Source organism: Thrips palmi, unplaced genomic scaffold (genome assembly GCF_012932325.1).
Source record: "Thrips palmi isolate BJ-2018 unplaced genomic scaffold, TpBJ-2018v1 HiC_scaffold_1, whole genome shotgun sequence".
Classification (NCBI taxonomy): domain Eukaryota; kingdom Metazoa; phylum Arthropoda; class Insecta; order Thysanoptera; family Thripidae; genus Thrips; species Thrips palmi.
In genome coordinates this window covers 10,464,900-10,482,156 of record NW_023144620.1, presented here as the reverse complement: position 1 = coordinate 10,482,156, position 17,257 = coordinate 10,464,900, and the positions used below count along the sequence as shown (strand labels likewise).

Genomic DNA, 17,257 nt, shown 5'->3' with positions numbered 1-17,257 from the left:
CCAGGATGGCCGCCACGCACGCCAGGCGTGCCAACAGGGTCTGGCGTGCGGGCAAAAGAAAGCAGTGACAATGGGACAGAAAGAAAAAAATAACACATTACGTTACGTCCGTGCGCGTTGCACGTCACAGTCCATTTTACTCCCTTTACGCGTGCGAACGGTTCGCCGTCGCCACGCCGTCGCCACACCACGCGAAATGTCTCTATCTGGCATTATTCGAGTCCTGAACCAGGCCACTGTAGCGCACCGCGTGGCCCGACCTGGCGGCGCGGACCTTTCCCAAGGCCTTGAACCGCCACAGCCGACCGACCTCACAGCACAACGAACGCGGGGCACCAAGGCGGAGCAAACACCACACGCAGCAGTTCGAAGTCACAGTATCCATGGGGCTTGACGTGTCACTGAAGCACTGTGGAGAGCGATCGCGGCGCACTGAACAGTCACAGTCACTTCTCGATGCTGTGCACTGACACTCCACCAACTCACCGGAGCGGGCATGGCGGCTTGGGGGAAAGACGGGGCACTAGTGATGCTCTCTCCGGGGAAGTGCCCCTTATATCCGCTCATCACGCGTGCCCTGGCGAGGCGGGGCGAGGCGGGGTGGGGCGGGCACCCCACCCGCACCCTCTCCAGCCCCTCCGATATGAAGAAGTGCCCGGTTAATTGTGGCAGCTCCTCCTCCCCCACAAGGCCCCCGCCATGGCCCCCGGTCTAGGCGCGGCCCCCTCCCCGGCGGGGTGGCTCTCTCCTAGCTGTGTGGGAACACATCATTGTGCCGGCCATCCCGTCCCGCCCGATCCCTGCTGCCGCCGCTGCCGCGCGGAACCAGAGGGAACTGGGTCCAGGATGACGTCCTCCTCGTCCTGCTGCCGGTTAGCCCGCCACGCCCCGCGTACCCGCGGATGCCGAATGGCGTAATGAAGTGAGGGTCCGGTCGCACGCGTCGCAAACGGCGCTAACGCGGAAAAGGCGTCAAGCGAAAAAAAAGGGAGAAAAATGTAACTGCTCACCGCGGCGCTCGACACGGTTCCCGGAGCGGCCCTGCAGTCGTTTTCGTCGTTCTGTCTCTCTCGTACTCACGGCGCAACGCTTGAGGAGCGAGAGAGACAGAGCGACGAAAACGACTCTCGGAATGAGTCTGCTGCCAAACACACACCGCCGCTTCGCCACTTCGTTACGTGTATTACATAGAGCTATCGCCTGGCCGGCAGGGCCGGCAGGCTCCAGGGAGCATCTCGCTGGAAAGGAATGCCTAGATAAGCGGTGAAACTGCAGGCCGGCCAGGGCAGGCTGCCCGCGGCATCGCGATGCGACGCGCACCAACGCGCGCGTGCGCCGGCGGGTAGGCAGCCCACGCGCCAAGGGCGCCGCTGGGAAATGAATGCCACGCGACGGAAGGAAAAGATACCTGAAAAAAAAAGAATCAATGATTTTCTTCGCCGGCATGGCTTGCTGCTGGAGTGGCGGGAAATGGAAAGCTAACCGGAGGAAGGCTCCGTGAAGTGCAATCTGCACTGCAGCGCGCAAGAGACAGGAATACATGGCGGAGGAACAATCGGATACTCCGAACCCACACCAGACAGCACAGCACAACGAGACTCGAAAGCAAACGATGCCTAGCTTGAAATCCTCTAGTCCAGCTCTGCTATAGTTGGGGGTTTCCCTTGGTTGACACACCAGACAGCAACAATTCCAAACAGTGATGAAAACGCATCTGAAAAGGGAGGTTTGAACCCGCGATCCAGATCCCGAAAACCGACCGCTTTGACCGCGCGGCCACGACGCGAGGCCGGACGCCGGGCGCGTATTGGCTCGCGGAGCACGCGGTTCACGTACACCGTGTTCGCACTCCTGAACACGAGGCTTCCGTGTAATGGGGCGTGTCGAGAGAGCCATCATTGCAACGTAACTAGCTGCCCCGCCACGCGCCGCTCGAAAGCGCACTCCGCTACAAAAAAAAAAGATTCGTCTGAACGCTGCCACTTACTTTTAGGGAAAAGAAACACGTCGGGTGGTAATGAGGCCTTGAAATGATCCGAGACAAATTGTTGCTCTGGAAACACGGAGCCACGCGAAGCGGCAACTTCGCCATATCGTTGTAGCAGACTGGTTCGGGAACGCACAACAAGCGCAAACTAAGCAGCTTCGTAGGAGATGCACATCTGGAGAGCTCTCTCGCTGGGGCCGGAATCTTAAACGCAGCAATGGATTTGCATCTCTCTTTCACACCGTCCCGGCGGTGCGCGTGCCAGTCGCCTCTCCCTTTCTACAGTGTCTCGGGGCCAAATGAAGCGCAGCAGGGGTATCCTTACGTTTTTATTGGTAACAACAAGTAGAACAGAGCAACAAGAATAATAGATACTTTGAGTCAGTCTCATAGATTTGATTGTCATAGAACTACGTCAAAATGGCAACAGTCTATAAATAAGTGGGCGGTTCCCTGGAGGAACCTCACGATGACTTGGGGGCTGCCCGGGGCGCGCCGAGGACGGCGTTGGCGGCGCCTCCGGGGGCGGCGCTGGGGCTGGGGACGGCGCTGGAGGCGAGGCTAGGCACAGCAGTCGTCTTGGGGGCGGCGGCCGCCAGGTCTATCCTGCGCAGCGCGGTGGCCACGGGTCCAGAGTGGAACGGGTCGCTAAACAGGAAGCCTCTGCCGGGGGTGGTGGGCGCGAGGCTGGGCGCGAGGCTCGGCGCGAGGCTAGGCGCGGGGGCGTACCGCGGGAACGGCGCCGAGTGCGCGGCTTGCTGCGAGTTGACCAGGCTGGCGTGGATGCGGATGGTCGGCAGCTCGCCCAGGGGGTCCACCAGGATGTAGCCGATGTTGCCCCTGCTGACGAGGCTGCGCGTGTGGTCGGCGTACACCCTGGCCTGGCCGAGGCCCGCCGCGCCGCCGTGCCGCTTGCCCTCCACGTCCCTCGTCACGAGGGTGGAGCGGTAGCCGCCCTTGTACCGCGGCGCGTCGTCCTCGTTGACCGGGGCCGCCGAGCGGAACCTGGAGAAGTAGCCGCCGCCGGCCGGCGACGAGGACGACGAGTACGACTCCAGGTAGCTGGACGGGCCAGCACGCCGCTCCTTGTGGAACGAGAAGCCGTCGTCGAAGTTGACCTCCTTGGAGGCGAACGAGTGGTCTCCGAAGTCGCGGTAGTGCACCTGGTAGCCCACGGCCCCGCCCGGCCGGTACGACTTGGGGCGGCGGCCGTGGCTCGGCCGGTCGGGGAAGCGGTCGCTGCTCGGCGTCGTGGACTCGGGCTCGGACTCGAATCTGTCAAGCAGCAAAACGGACGTAAAACGCATGCGACTGAGGGTTTTCAATTTCAGTCGACTGACATACATACTGGATCAGGGTGTGAACGTGCACGGGTGGGGGCAAAGTTGCTTTGCTATCTTACCGGGGCCGGTGCCCTGAGTTGCTGTAGTGGTTTTCGTGGTTGGAGTTGTAGTAGTAGCTGCGGGTGGTGGGGGTCGCGTCCTCCTCGTCCTGGACGTCGTCGCCGTCCTCGTCGTGGCCGCTGTCCGTCGCGCTCTCCTGCTCCGCGTAGTTGCCGCGGGACTCCTCCGTCGCGTAGGTGCCGCCGCCGGAGTCCCCGTCGGACTCCTCGTTGGGGCTGCTGCTGCTGGTGTACTTGTTGGTGTAGTTGAACTTGCGCGGGTCCACTTGGCGTCCGCTGTCGTCGTAGTGGTACTCCTTGAAGTGGTGGTGGTGCTTCACGATAGGCTTCTCCGAGGAGGACGAGTACCCGTCGCTGCTGGTTTCCTCATCCGCGTTGGCGGTCGTCGAATACTCGCTGGGGCTGTACGTCGAGTACTTGCTGGGGCTGTACGTCGAGTACTTGCTGGGGCTGTACGTCGAGTACTTGCTGGGGCTGTACGACGAGTAGGTGCTGTCGCCGTTGCTCTTGTTTCGGTGGTCGTGGTAGAAGATCTTGACCTCCTTGTCGTGGTAGTGGTGCCGCACGGTGGGGCCCTCCGACTTGTTGCGGTGGTCGTGCTCGTACTCGTTGTGGTAGTAGTGGTGCTTGACGTGCGGCCCGTCGGGGAAGTCCCCCTCGGACAGGTTGGCGGGCTGCTTGTGCACGATGGGGATGTACCGGCCGTCCTTGTACACGTGGTCCGCGTTGTAGTTGTACTTCTTGGCCTGCTGCAGCGAGGCGTAGGCCGCGTCCTTGGAGAAGGGCGCCGCCGTGGAGGTGTTGTCGGTGCCGTTGTAGTAGTGGTGGTAGTTGACGACGTGCCGGTAGTGATGCTCGCGGTACGTGTCGTTGCCGCCGTGGTCCTCGTAGTACTTGTACTCGGTGTTGTTGGCGCGGTTCTCCGTGTAAGGCTCGATGTACTTCTGCTCGTCAAAGTTCCGCAGCGGGGCCTTCTTGGCGGAGCGCTTGCCCTCGGCCGTGTAGGGCCGCTTGCGCTTGTACCGCGTGCTGCGAGTCCTCGGCCTGGAGGCGCCGGGCGTGGCCACCGCTTTGGTGTCGCGGAAGTCCCTGGTGTGCAGGTAGCCGCGCTCGTACCGGCCGCCGCTGTCGCCGTCCGGGGCCTCGGCCTCGTCGGCGTCCTCGGCGCTGCTCGGCACGCGCACCCTGGGCCGCGGGTTGCTCGCGTCGTCGTCCTCGTCGTCGTGGCCGCCGAAGGACTCGCCGAAGCTCGCGAAGGCCTTGTCGTGGTCGTCCGTGAAGGACGGCGAGGTCGAGCGGAACGGGGAAGTGTCCGAGGAGCCGAACGGGCTGACGGACGGGAAGAAGCCGGTAAGGAAACCGGTGGAGGAAGGCGGTGACTCGCTGGGGAAGCTCGCCCTGGGGGAACCGGACGCGCCGCCGGAGAAGCCGTCGTCGCCCGACAGGCGGGCAGCCCGAGTGGAGAAGGGGCTGCTGCTGGGGAACACTCCGGCCGAACCGCTGGAGAAGCTTGAGCTGCTGGAGGGACTGCTGGACAGCCCGCTGGAGAAGGCTCCACTGCTGGAGGACCCACTGGACAGCCCGCTGGAGAAGCTTGAACTGCTGGAGGGACTGCTGGACAGCCCGCTGGAGAAGCTTGAACTGCTGGAGGACCCACTGGACAGCCCGCTGGAGAAGCTTGAACTGCTGGAGGGACTACTGGACAGCCCGCTGGAGAAGGCTCCGCTGCTGGAGGACCCACTGGACAGCCCGCTGGAGAAGGCTCCACTGCTGGAGGGACTACTGGACAGCCCGCTGGAGAAGCTTGCACTGCTGGAGGGACTACTGGACAGCCCGCTGGAGAAGGCTCCGCTGCTGGAGGACCCACTGGACAGCCCGCTGGAGAAGGCTCCACTGCTGGAGGGACTACTGGACAGCCCGCTGGAGAAGCTTGCACTGCTGGAGGGACTACTGGACAGCCCGCTGGAGAAGGCTCCGCTGCTGGAGGACCCACTGGACAGCCCGCTGGAGAAGGCTCCACTGCTGGAGGGACTACTGGACAGCCCGCTTGAGAAGGCTCCACTGCTGGAGGACCCACTGGACAGCCCGCTGGAGAAACCACTGCTGGAGGACCCACTGGACAATCTACTTGATCCACCGGACAGCCAGTCTGATCCGCTGGACAGCTGGGTGATCGTGGAAGCGGTGCTTTTCGTGTCAGTGGCGGAGACGGGCCGATAATAAAATTTTGGCTGCGCCTAGGGACAAACACAAATTAATGATGATCTGACAATTTAATCGACTGGACAAAGATCCCGTTTGCCGTTTCGGGCCGTTCGCTTTCTCATAGGGCCGGCCGATTCGCGGCGCAGCTGCAGGCCGCCATTGAGGATGCTGCAGACACCCGCCACTCGCTTCTCGGAAGCGTTCACACAATGGGCGGCGTGCTATGAACCGGGCACAACGGGCTTCCTCTCGCCTTCCTCCTCGATGGCCGACCGGCCGGGCCGGCCTGATGTAAATGATGGACTCATTCAAAGGGGCGACATGGGAGTGGGAAAAGGTTTCCCTCGTTCGCAGTTCCTCGGTTCCTCGCCATCGAAGCCATTACCCATTACGGAACGGACAAGTGAAAAACGCAAGGAGAGGCGATTGCGTCGCTCACTGGCTCTCCAGGGAAATGGCCGCCGGATTTCTCATACTCGACGAGACGACGCACCACAGTGCGCCAGAAGACCGGTGGAGGCGGCCAAAATTCAACACGCGCTTTGAGCTCCAGAGTCACTAAATAGGACTCGAACCGAACGAGTGACCCCACCATTTGGATTGCTCTCCGAACGAGAAGTCCATTGGTGGAATCACACGTTTGGTTCGAGACCTGCTTAGCGACCCTGGAGGTCAAAACGCGTCTAGAGTTTTGTACCGCCAGCCGGTCCGCTGGCCCACTGTGCGACGCACCTTCTCGTCCAGGGTCTGCTGCTTGGCCGCCGCGTCGAACTTGTGCTGCGCCGCGCTGCCAGAGGCCTCCAGGACCTCCACCGCGGACGCCGTCACGGCCAGCAGCGCCACCTGGGGAAAGAAACACAGGCCCCATGAGAACTCTCTGGACTAGTATCCCGGGGCAGTGAGCGCTGAAGTACAAGCAGCGGGTGATGCGCCTGGGAGGCGGCAGCCCAACGTGCGCGCCGGTCCGTGTGCTGGCCTACGCAGCCAGGTGCTGCCGCCAAGGAGCACCCCCACTGCACGCCGCTGCCAAGGAGCTCCCCCACTGCACGATGCTGGCCGCTGCTGCAGACTGCTTCCGAACAGTGCCTTGTCGTGGTCCCTCTCGCACTCATAGAGCGTTCCGCTGGGGTGCGAGAGAGACCGCGACGCAGCACTGACTGGTGCGGCGCGTTACGGCCGATGGCTCCGCTCCGGCGCCCCTCTTAATGCCTCGTTGTGCCTGGCACCATGCCTGGCACCATGCCTGGCACTGCCGGCGCTGCTGGCTCCATGGAGACACCGCCGGCCGCGCCGCCCCAGTCCAGCGTCCCGCCCTTTACGATGTTGCCGGGGTCGCCGCGCGTGGCCGCGTGGTCGCGCCAGCCGCTGATTTCTCTGACTGCCAATAACGCGGCCCAGCCCAGGGCGCAGGGCGCGGCAAGGCCCGGGGCGGGGCGGCTCGATGCAACCAGCAGTCGGCAACCAGAGCGCGGACAATACGCTTCCTGCCTCGTCAAACCTCGTCAAACCTCGTCAAAACAAACCGCCAAACCGTGCGTCGCTCCCGGAGCGCAACGCGGCGGCCAGACAGCACGTCGCGTGGCAGGCTTCTCGGCTTGTGGTACGTTCACTCTCAAAAGTAATGTGCTCTGCGATAGTCTGTGCGCCAGGGAAGTGGTCCTCAACCTCGGGGCCTAGCGTCTAGGGCGGCATGGGGTCGCGGTGGCCGAGAGAATCAAGGCGTCGGACTCTAAACCTGAGGGGCGGAGGTTCGCCACCAGGTCCTTCCATGGTTTTTTGGAGGATGCGTTGGGTCGCGGGCATTCGTCTGTTGAGGACGAAGGTACCCTTCCGGCCGAGACTGTTGGCTCTGCACAGGACGGGGCGGCGAACGGCTGGCCGGCATTTTTTCTCCCCTCCGCAAGAAAGTCAGTCTTTCCCAGGATCGGAGGGAAAATAAACGGCGCCGCGATTGGGGGTCATAAAAGCGCGCGACGACGGCGTCTCAAAAAGTCTGCTTCGCCGCGGCCGGGCGCGCGCCAACTGATTGGGCTCTGGGCGACTCAATTTGCGCCGCCGGCTGTCTGCTCGCGGCGAGGTAGAGTCCGGTGGTGCACAGTGGGCCAGAAGACCGGTGGAGGCGGCCAAAACCCCAGACGCGTTTTGAGCTTCAGAGTCGCTAAACAGGCCTCGAACCGAACGTGTGACCCCACCAATGGATTCCTAGTTCGGAGAGCAATTCATTGGTGGGGGTCACACGTTCGGTTGGAGTCCCACTCAGCGACTCTGGAGCTCAAAACGCATCTAGGATTTTGGACGCCTCCAGCGGTCTTCTGGCCCACTGTACACCACCGGACTCTATCTCCCAGCTGTGCGGTGGGGGCAGCGCGGAAGGCTCGCGAGCAAGCCCTGCGCCAGGCACCGAGAGCACCGAGAGCACCGAGAGCGCTGCGCGTGCTGGCCATACATCGCGCACATCTGCGCGCATGTGCGGGACGCGTGCCGCGGCCCGGCACCACGCCCACCGAGTGCCGAGTGCCAGTCGGCCGGACTGTCGGTCGGCGCGGACAGGTGCACTATGAGATGCGCGATGCACACGCGGCGCGGCGAAGGCGGAAGAAAAGCACGGCTACTTTGTCGAGGCGCTCTGCCTGTACGTCGTTAAAAAGTTGCGTGAGATCCAAACGTAATTGATCGTTCCGGGACCGTTGCCAATTTGGTCCGCCGCAGATTGGGCGGTCGCGAAAAACAGGCCGAGTGATCCGAAGAGTCGTTTTGACGCTCTGTCTCTCTCGCACCCCGACGGCAAGCTCCACGCGCGCGAGGGAGACAGAGACGAGAAACGAATCTGCGGAATAAGTCTGCGGACCTGTTTGCGGACTTGTCTTGTTTTGGCTTGGCCAGGATCACGCATGGCTCGGTGTTTACATACAGCGGGAACAGATTCTGGTTCGGACTCTGAAAATAAAGAACGCTGCCTCCATCTCTACACTTGGTGGCGTGTGCGGGTCAGGGGATCAGGGGACTGCCCGCGGCACCGCGTCACGACACCAGAGCAACAGCACCGCGGCTCCGGGCCAACAAACAAGAGATAGGTGGAAAGAAAAATAATAAAGCCCGCCTTTTATTGTGGGAGAAGAGACGGTGCTTAGTACGGGGAGAAAGATTGGCGGCGGCGGGCTTTGATTGATTGATTGTTTGTTTACGACTCGGCGCGTGGCTTCACCGCGAAAATCGAAGATCCCTCAAAGTTTAAAATGACGGGAGTCGTGCCAGAGGTCGGACGAGGCAAACACCAGAAAGTCTGGGCGCGTCTGGTCCATCGGCTGGCAAATCGTAGCGAAGAATAATCGAAACGTAAGCACGAGACAGAGCCACTGCCCCTTTTCGTCGACTCTGCTGGACAGTAGAGGTACACTTACGGCCAGAGCGACGGCGGTCGTCGCCGTGCCGCCGGCGAGCGCGTGCCGGTGGTGCCGGTGGTGCCGGTCCCGGGGGTGCATGGCGGCAGTCTGCAGTGCAGTCTGCACCGCGGCGTGGCGTCGGCAGCACTGGACGCCGGCTCACGCCCATCTCGAGTTTTATATCGATCCGCTTGGCTGTTTCCGGCATATCCGGCCACCTCGGCCCTTACCGGAGCAGCCCCCTTCCGGAGCCGGGCCGCCCCTCCAGGGGCCGTCAACGCGGAGGGAGGGTGGCCGTCGACGCCGCCCCCCACGGCCCCCCACGGCCCCCCACCAGGCCACCGCGGCGGCGCCGCCCTCGCCAGGCACGGCCACCACATCCGGAAGGAGTCACACCCACTGCCCTGCAGAGCATGCACCACTTCCAGCGAAGCGTCTTGATCTTGATGCAAGCCACTACACCGAGGAGACGCGCCAGCCACGCCAGGGAAAAGGAGCCGTATTTTTCCACAAGGAGGTGATCAAATGTGGCGCATCGCGAATTGCGCACGGCGCACAGTGGGCCAGAAGACCGGCGCTGGCGGACAAAACTCTACACGCGTTTTGAGCTCCAGAGTGACTAAACAGGACTCGAACCGAGCGTGTGACCCCACCAATGGATGCCTCATTCGGAGAGCAATCCATTGGTGGGGTCACACGTTCGGTTCGAGTCCCATTCAGCGACTCAGGAGCTCAAAACGCGTCCGGGGTTTCGACCGCCTCCACCGGTCTTCTGGCCCACTGTGCGCGGGATCCCCTCGATAAGTGAGGAAACGCCACAACAGGCCGACGGTCGCGGACAATTAAACTACACTGCACGTGGCGCAGATCGGCCGCGTGCGGCACGCCGGCACGCCTCGTGTTCCTCGCGTGACAATTTCGGGCGGGGGTTCCGCGGTGGGAACCAAGACTAGGCGGGCCAGGCGCCAACACGCCGATCCCGAACATTGTCGCTCTCGCACTCGTGGGCCGCCCCGGAGGGGTGCGAGAGAGACAGGGCGACGCCGCTCGCGTGATGCGCGAGTCCTGAAGGATCCACGGTCATTACAGACGTCGCAGCCGTCGGATGTGGCGCCGCAGACCCCGTGGACGGACACGCACCATGCTCGAAAGAAGCAATTTATTATTTTTGGGCCCCCGATGACAAAAGTGGCTTCGGCCGGAAAAGTTCCTCGGCAGTGTTGCTTCGTGATTTCTGCGACGGTCTTTGCCGCTGAGAAGATGAGGGTTTGGATTGTGGCTCAACAGTGGTTCGAAAAAAATAGGCAAAAGTTTCAATTTTCTATAAATAGAACAACAATTTATTGGTTTTGCGAATTTACAAAGAATGGCGTGTTGGTATGAAACTCGAGGTAGGAACGTTGTGGTCGATGGAGGAGGATGCGAAGGTGACGTGGGGGGGTGACTTAGTCGAGGAAGATGTCGTTGATGGGGACGCGGCTGAACACCCGCTGCGCCATGCTCTTGAAGATCTGTCCGAACGCCTCCTCGGCGGGGCCCTTGATCTGCTGGAAGAACAGCTTCCAGTCGCTGTTGAGGAAGCCGTTGACCTGCTCGCCTGCAAACGGAAAGGAAGGTGTCAGTGACCGGGTCGAACTGGGTGCGCGGTTGCAGGAGAAGCCGCGGATACTCACTGACGGCGGCGTTGCCCTTGAGCAGCTCGTGGAAGTGGCTCTTCATGTGGGTGGGCGCGATGTCGATCTTGAAGTCGGTGATGTTCCAGTAGGTCTTGCCCTTCTTCTGGAACGGCTCGCCCTTGATGACGACGTCGGTGGTGGGGGCGTCTGCGGAAACCAGCAAAAGAGCGTTAGGGAGTGATTTTGGACGGTCGCAAAGCACCACAGTGTATCCGCAGTGTACCGAGCTCGATGTTCGCGGGGCCGTCACCCTTGACGGCGATGACGAGGATCTTGCCGCTGGCCTGGTACATGAAGTCCAGCCGCATGTTGGGCGTGAAGGCCTTCAGCTTGATCTCGTGCTTGTCCATGTCCACCCTGCAGGCAACAAAGCGTCAGCCAGACTCGCCCGTCGCGACCACCACCTTGACCACCTGGCTATCCGCAGTACTCACGAGGCCTCCTTGAACGTCGTCTTCTCCAGCCCCTGGAAGCTGATGTCCTTGGCGTTGAGCAGGAGGGAGAAGGGTCCGGAGCCCAGGTCCAGGGTCATCTCGTCCACCTTGAGCGGCCCGATGGGGTTCAGGCCGAGCTGCTTGTCGCCTGCAAAGAGCAAAGAGGTCAGTGCCGTCGCCCCACAGTGGGCCAGAAGACCGGTGGAGGCGGTCCACCCTGGACGCGTTTTGAGCTCCAGAGTCGCTAAATGGGACTCGAACCGAACGTGTGACCCCACCAATGGATTGCTCTTCGAACGAGGAATCCAATGGTGGGGTCACACGCTCGGTTCGAGCCCTGGTTAGCGACTCTGGAGCTCAAAACGCGTCTAGAGTTTTGGCCGCCGGCGCCGGTCTTCTGGCCCACTGTGCGCCCCGAAGCCGCGAGCACGCCAAGAAGTGCGCAGTCCCTTACCGTCCTTCAGCAGGTAGACCACCTTTTCGATGCTCGACGACAGGCACTTGTTGAAGTTGGGGTCCTTGTACTGGCAGGTGGGCCACGACCCGGCTGCAAGAGAGGGTGCGAATGAGAGCACTGGACCACAGCTTCGCAGTCTGTGACTGATGAGAGAGACGGGGACTCACGCAGCCTTGCGGCGAGGCTGGCTGCGCAGAGCGCGAGAAGCACGAGGGAGACGGCCTGCTTCGCCATGGCGGTCTTGGACTGATCGGCCGGACTGTGCGATTCGCTCTGTGCTGGAGGCAGCTGGAGGCTGAGGTCCCACTGTCAGACTGTCGCTCTCGGAAGCTGACCCCGTGTATATGTGTGTCGCCGATCCCCGGAGCCGGGCGCCGGCCGCGGGGGAGGGGCAGGAGGGGGAGGAGGGGGATGTAGGGGGGAGCGCGCCAGGAGCCGGCTTGGGACCCCCTAAAACGCCCCTCCCCCTCAGCCCGGCCGAGCCGGCCGGGCTGGTCCGCCTGATAGTGACAGTACATAGCCTCGGACATAATTGCCCGGTATTAGCGCGGTATTACCCGCAGTGCAATTATTACATCCGCCAGCCCGCGCATCTGCAGACTGATTCGCTCTGTCTCTCTCGCACCCATGCGGCACGCCCCATCAGTGCGAGAGAGACAGAGCGATGAAAACGACTCTCGGAATCAGTCTGCCGCAGACTGATTCCCAACGGTGGCGCTTCACTCTGTCTCTCTCGCACGGCCCCTGTGGACTGCAATGAGAGCAAGAGAGGCAGCGCCACTGTTCGGGCATGCGTGTAGGTGGCACGCGCGCGGCTCGTTGCAGCTGTGGCTCTATGAAATGAGCAGCCGAGCGATTCAGTCGCTCCGTCTCTGTCACACTCATGGAGCTCTCCATAAGGGTGCGAGAAGGGGAGAGCCGCCGTGGCGAGCGGCGTGCGCCCCGAGCTCACCTTATCGGGCGGCACGAACAGAGGCTTGCCGAGCATTGCCTAGTTTACCCAGGCCCGGGCGGGCGGCCTTCCTTGTGGGCGCTACTGTGCGTGGGGACTTGTCAAAACTATCTCAGCTCCATGGGAAACTGTAATGTTTCATTTTAAAATGCGTCATTTTTGAGCGCGGCTGAGAGGAAGCCGGGAACCAAAAATGATTGACTCGAGGTATTTTTTGACTTTCTTTATTTTCTTAAAATTAACCTAGGGAAAGCACACGATGTTTGAGCAAAGTAAAAACAACACATCACACGGAGGAGAACACGGCGAAAAACAAAAACAGGAGCCTTATTCTCATCAGGAACATTAACAAAGTCAACAACAAAATTCAACAATATTTTACAGAATATAAACAGTAGAGTCAGTCTTTCTTGGAATGTCCATGCAGGACATGTCGTTATCTGCACCCGGGCGTTTGGGGAGCGATGAAAACGACTCTCGGAATCAGTCTGCAGTGGCAGGCGGTGGCCGCCAGGTGGTGGCCGCGCAAGCCGCGCACTCGACGCCGAGGCGGCGGCAAGGCGGCGGGGCGCAAACCACGCAAACACAAGGCGATAATGGGAAGACGCACCTGTGCTTCTGCCATGTACTCAAAGGCCTGTTGGCCGGTTGACTCACCGACGGCCACCTCGGTCGCTAGAGCGAGGCCGCTGCGGTTTCGGCCTCTAGGGCTTTGGGTCTAGATGTCTGGGCGTCGGCCTGGGGTTGTTCCATGACGGAGGAAGCCCACCGGAGGGAACATAAATAAAGAAAGGTCGCCACCATCCTGGTGCGAACGCAAACGCCCGGGACTGGCCAACCCGTCGTGGACTTCGGACGGAATAAAAATCGGGGCTCTGGGATATCGCATCCCCGCTCACGTCACTCCCCAGGTCGAAACAGTGGAGGAGTACTCTCAGAACCACGACTGCTTCCAGAAGGCCTTGGGTGAGTCTTTGGCTGGCTGCTGCGCGGGCTGCTTGCTCGGCGCGCGCCTTCGGCCCCGCGGCGCCCCGGGCCTTCCGGGTGACGGGTCCCTGTAGGAGTCGGCGGCCTGCAGCGACGCGGTGACGGGCACCCAGCCCGAGTAGGACACCGGGCGCGCGCGCGAGTGCTGCCAGGCGACCTTGTCCTCCTGCAGCGCGTACGCCGCGTACCCCCTCGGCGGCAGCCTCCTGTCCCCGGCCGGGGTGGACGCCTCCACCTGCTGCGCGTGCTGCGCGAACAGCACGGGGCCCCTGTTCTGGTTCTTGCCGCGCTTCGACGGCGACGCTGGCGCCTGCTGGTAGGTCGGGTCCTCCTTGCCGCGCACCTTGGAGCCAAAGGACCACGTCGCCTCGGTCGACGGCGCTGCGGCGTCCTTGTCGCTGGGGTCGGCGGACCCGCGAAGTCGGTCGCTGGAGCCGAACGCCGCGCCGGCGCGCAACGACCCCGAGAACCGGCCGGCGCCGCGCTCGCCGCGCTCGGAGCCAGCGCCTCTCTGGCGTCCTTGGGCGGCGTCACTCTGCACCGGGCTCTGCGAGCCCTGCGCCGCGGCCCGTCTGCCCTTGCTGCGGTCCGCGCGCTCCCGCTGCGTCCACGTCGGCGAGTCCTGCGTGTCCTGCGGCGTCTCCTCGCTGCGGAGGTCCTGGCCGCCGAACAGGGGGAAGTCCTGGCCTTCGAACAGCGAGCTGTGGCTGGACACGATGCCCCAGGCGGGCCCCAGCAAGTGGTCCATGGACGTGTCGGCCAGCCCCGGCTCCCGCACTTGCGGCGACTGCAGCTGCTGTGACTCCTGCAGGTGGTGGACGTGGAGCAGCGGGAGGCGCGACTCCGGCGCCACTTGCAGGGCCTCGTGGTCGTGGCGCACCTGACTGCCTTGCCGCGCCTGCTCCGGGACTATCTCGTGGTCGTCGTCAGGGTTGTGCTCGCCGTCGTCGCTCTCCTCATCGCGATGCTTGACGTCGTCCTCCTCGTCGTCGTCCTGGGCCGCCTCGTTGCTGGACTCGTCCTCCTGGTGCTGCTGCACGTCGTCCGAGGCCGAGGCGCGGTACGGCTCGGACGACGCCGGGCCGTGTGGCTCAGCGAACTGCTCCGCGTCGCCGTCGGCGTCCTCGGAAGTCTGCGCGGGCGCCTGCTGGCTTTCGTCGGCCTCCTCCTGGTTCGAATACGAGTCGGCCGAGGGCGTGATGGTCGTCGTCTCGTCGGCGTCCTCCTCCACCTGCTCCTGCTGCTGCAGGGGCTGGCTGGCGTAGGCCGACGAGTAAGACGGCGGGGTGCGGTTGGCGCGGAGCGGCTGCGACCTGTAGGAGGCGGAGAACGCCGACGCGCCCAACGTCGACTGCTCGCGGGGAGGCCTCAACGGCTGCTTGGCGAAGTTCGGCGATCTGGCGAAGCCGAAACCTGGCGCCTTCGTTGTGGAGTACGACGAAGCTGCCGGGCTGGAGAATCCGAAGTCGAAGCTCGGCGCCCTCGTGGTGGAGTACGAGGTCACCGACGTGGCTGGTCTGGAGAACCCGAAGCCCGGCGCCCTCGTGGTGGAGTATGAGGTCACCGATGCGGCTGGACTAGAGAATCCGTAGCCCGGCGCCCTCGTGGTGGAGTACGAGGTCACCGACGCGGCTGGACTAGAATATCCGTAGCCCGGCGCCCTCGTGGTGGAGTACGAGGACACCGACGCCGCGCCCTCCATGCCACCGGCCACCTTGGCCTTCTGCAGCGCGGGGTGGTTGTCCTCGCGCGCGCTGTGCTTGGCCGCGGCGAGCACGGACTTCCAGGTGGCGTCGTCCAGGGGCAGCGCCGTGTTGCCGTGCAGCTCGCTGCGCACACAGGGCGGTTCAAGCACACGAGCCGTCATGGGTAACACCAAAAGGTTGACGCCGCTTACCCCTGCTGCTGCACCAGCTTGCCGCGCCGGTAGAGCGGCCTGCGCTGCACGGTGGCGTAGAAGCCGGTGCCGTCGGCCTCGTAGTGCACGGTGCGCCAGCGGCCGTCGGGGTCACGCAGGAAGTACGCCCCCCAGACGTCCTCGCCGGCGCGCTTCTCCCACGCGCCCTTCACGTCGCCCGTCTTGCGCGAGGCCACGGCGTAGCGGTAGTGGTAGTTGGGCTCGGGCTGCGGCTGCGGCTGCGGACGCCAGCGATCAGTCTCAAGGACGGGGGTACCTGACCCTGGTCACATCGCGCAAGTCTTACCGCGTCGTGGTGCGAGGAAGTTGCCGCCGCCTGGTCGGAAAGCGCCCCGTCGGTCGCGGAGGAGGATGCCATCGCCGTGGCAGTGGCCTTCTCGGCCGTGGAGGCGACCCCGAGTGTCAGCATGACCAGGGCGGTGACCTGCGCAGCCGGTAAGGCGAGGAAAACAGAGTTCGAGAATGTCGGTGGTCAATGTAGCCAACCGGGCCAACGCACCGAGGCTGTCCTGTAGAAGGGCCACTGTCACAAGAACGAAAATAAAACGACCCCTCCGATACCTGTACCGACTCTGACCGACTCCCCCAGATTGAAACAAGGCCTCGTGGCCGAAGGCGAAGGCAGATCGTGTCAGAGTGTGTGCTGTCGTGCGACAGCATCGGTCGTAAAGGAGTCCAAAAAGGAGTTCAAAGGAGAATGGAAAAAAAAATCCTGTGACGCCGCCAAGCGGCTCCACCACCGCCGCCGCGCTGGTCAAGCATATTCTTCCTTTCTGGCCGGCGTGCCTCGCCTCGTCCAGCGAATGCAGCGATTCCTTATCACTACTCATTCCTCTAATTATTCGCTCGGCGTGCCTTCATCCTTCGCTTCCTTTCCTCCCTCTCACTTGTTGGCGTGCTTTCCGCATCGTCCCTTCCCTTCCGCGCCATTCTCCGCCCGACTGCCCCCCCCCCCCCCCCGGTGGTGATAGGCGCTGGGAGCCGCCGCTTGTGTCGAATTAAACGGCGTAATCGCGGAGAAATTGCTCCTTTTAAGAAAGAATTCATTGCTCTCGCTTCCCTCGCCTGGCCGTGCGGAGCCCCTGCAGACAGCGGGTAGGCCCGCCCGCAACACGCCGGAGTGCCGCGTGGTGGCCTACCCCGCCGTTCGCAGGCGTTCCGGTGACGCCGCCGCGCAGTGGGCCAGAAGACCGGTGGAGGCGGCCAAAACTCTGGACGCGTTTTGAGCTCCAGAGTCGCTAAATGGGACTCGAACCAATGGATTGCTCTCCGATCGAGGTATCCATTGGTGGCGTCACACGTTCGGTTCGAGTCCGATTAAGCGACTCTGGGGCGCAAAACGCGTCCATAGTTTTGGCCGCCTCCACCGGTCTTGGCCCACTGTGCGCCGCCTATCCCTCTCGGCCACGTACTTGGAGGCCTCGAAACGTTGTTTTATTCCCCCAACTCCGCCGTCACCACTGTCTCCATGGCAGCAGCACCCGGAGTCGATGACGCAGCCGAGCAGCGTCAGTGCCAGTGATGGCGTCGAGTCGCAGAACGAACCCCCAAGAGTCGCGTGGTTGTTCGCCACGTCTTTTTTTGCCAGATGTGTGTTTCCTCCGCCTCTAGCGCCAGACTGCGGTCTGTTCCGCTTTTGCTTTTTTGGCCTACCCTGCGGCTTGTTTGTCTTCGGCCCGGGCCGCGACCTGCCGCCAGTCGCTCACGACAAGCAAAGCCAGCACCGCGGCCGTCCGCGCACTTAGTCCAGAACACGATCTCCCAGAACGATAAAAAAAGAACGCGCGGCGATGGACGTCTCTACCACTAGGCGATACGAACCGTTCTCGTCGTGGTCCTGGCCATGGCGATGCTGG

At 62.7% G+C, this 17,257-nt stretch overlaps 3 protein-coding genes across 3 annotated transcripts; all 3 read right to left on the bottom strand.

Moving 5' to 3' along the window:
• Window positions 1-1,645: 1,645 nt before the first annotated feature.
• LOC117643670 (GATA zinc finger domain-containing protein 14-like) lies at window positions 1,646-6,380 on the bottom strand (the record flags this gene model as incomplete). The annotated part of the gene is made up of 6 exons (XM_034382726.1): window positions 1,646-1,714; window positions 2,557-3,049; window positions 3,182-3,262; window positions 3,390-4,478; window positions 4,581-5,626; window positions 6,327-6,380. Coding segments are annotated over 6 exons (2,832 nt in total), but the record flags the coding sequence as incomplete, so codon positions are not given.
• A 3,908-nt stretch (window positions 6,381-10,288) lies between these two features.
• LOC117641589 (protein takeout-like) lies at window positions 10,289-11,872 on the bottom strand. The gene is made up of 6 exons (XM_034379057.1): window positions 11,712-11,872; window positions 11,542-11,634; window positions 11,088-11,235; window positions 10,877-11,010; window positions 10,651-10,800; window positions 10,289-10,574 (listed from the first exon to the last, which is right to left on the bottom strand). Exons 1-6 carry the CDS (start codon window positions 11,776-11,778, stop codon window positions 10,423-10,425), a joined length of 744 nt encoding a protein of 247 aa, XP_034234948.1. The 5' UTR covers window positions 11,779-11,872; the 3' UTR covers window positions 10,289-10,422.
• Window positions 11,873-12,720: 848 nt separating this feature from the next.
• On the bottom strand, window positions 12,721-16,307 carry LOC117643594. The gene is made up of 5 exons (XM_034382605.1): window positions 15,963-16,307; window positions 15,688-15,825; window positions 15,381-15,619; window positions 13,534-15,312; window positions 12,721-12,739 (listed from the first exon to the last, which is right to left on the bottom strand). Exons 1-5 carry the CDS (start codon window positions 16,059-16,061, stop codon window positions 12,721-12,723), a joined length of 2,274 nt encoding a protein of 757 aa, XP_034238496.1. The 5' UTR covers window positions 16,062-16,307.
• Window positions 16,308-17,257: the final 950 nt, after the last annotated feature.

Excerpts from the sequence above, each read along its gene's own strand:
- LOC117641589 (XM_034379057.1), bottom strand. The coding sequence starts at position 11,778 with ATGGCGAAGCAGGCCGTCTCCCTCGTGCTTCTCGCGCTCTGCGCAGCC. Across the intron at positions 10,801-10,876 it reads CCCCGCGAACATCGAGCTCG|ACGCCCCCACCACCGACGTC; the intron begins GTACACTGCGGA and ends TGGTTTCCGCAG. Across the intron at positions 10,575-10,650 it reads CAAGGGCAACGCCGCCGTCA|GCGAGCAGGTCAACGGCTTC; the intron begins GTGAGTATCCGC and ends TTCCGTTTGCAG.
- LOC117643594 (XM_034382605.1), bottom strand. The coding sequence starts at position 16,061 with ATGCTGTCGCACGACAGCACACACTCTGACACGATCTGCCTTCGCCTT. Across the intron at positions 15,826-15,962 it reads GTCGGTCAGAGTCGGTACAG|GTCACCGCCCTGGTCATGCT; the intron begins GTATCGGAGGGG and ends CCGGCTGCGCAG. Across the intron at positions 15,620-15,687 it reads CTTCCTCGCACCACGACGCG|CCGCAGCCGCAGCCCGAGCC; the intron begins GTAAGACTTGCG and ends TGGCGTCCGCAG.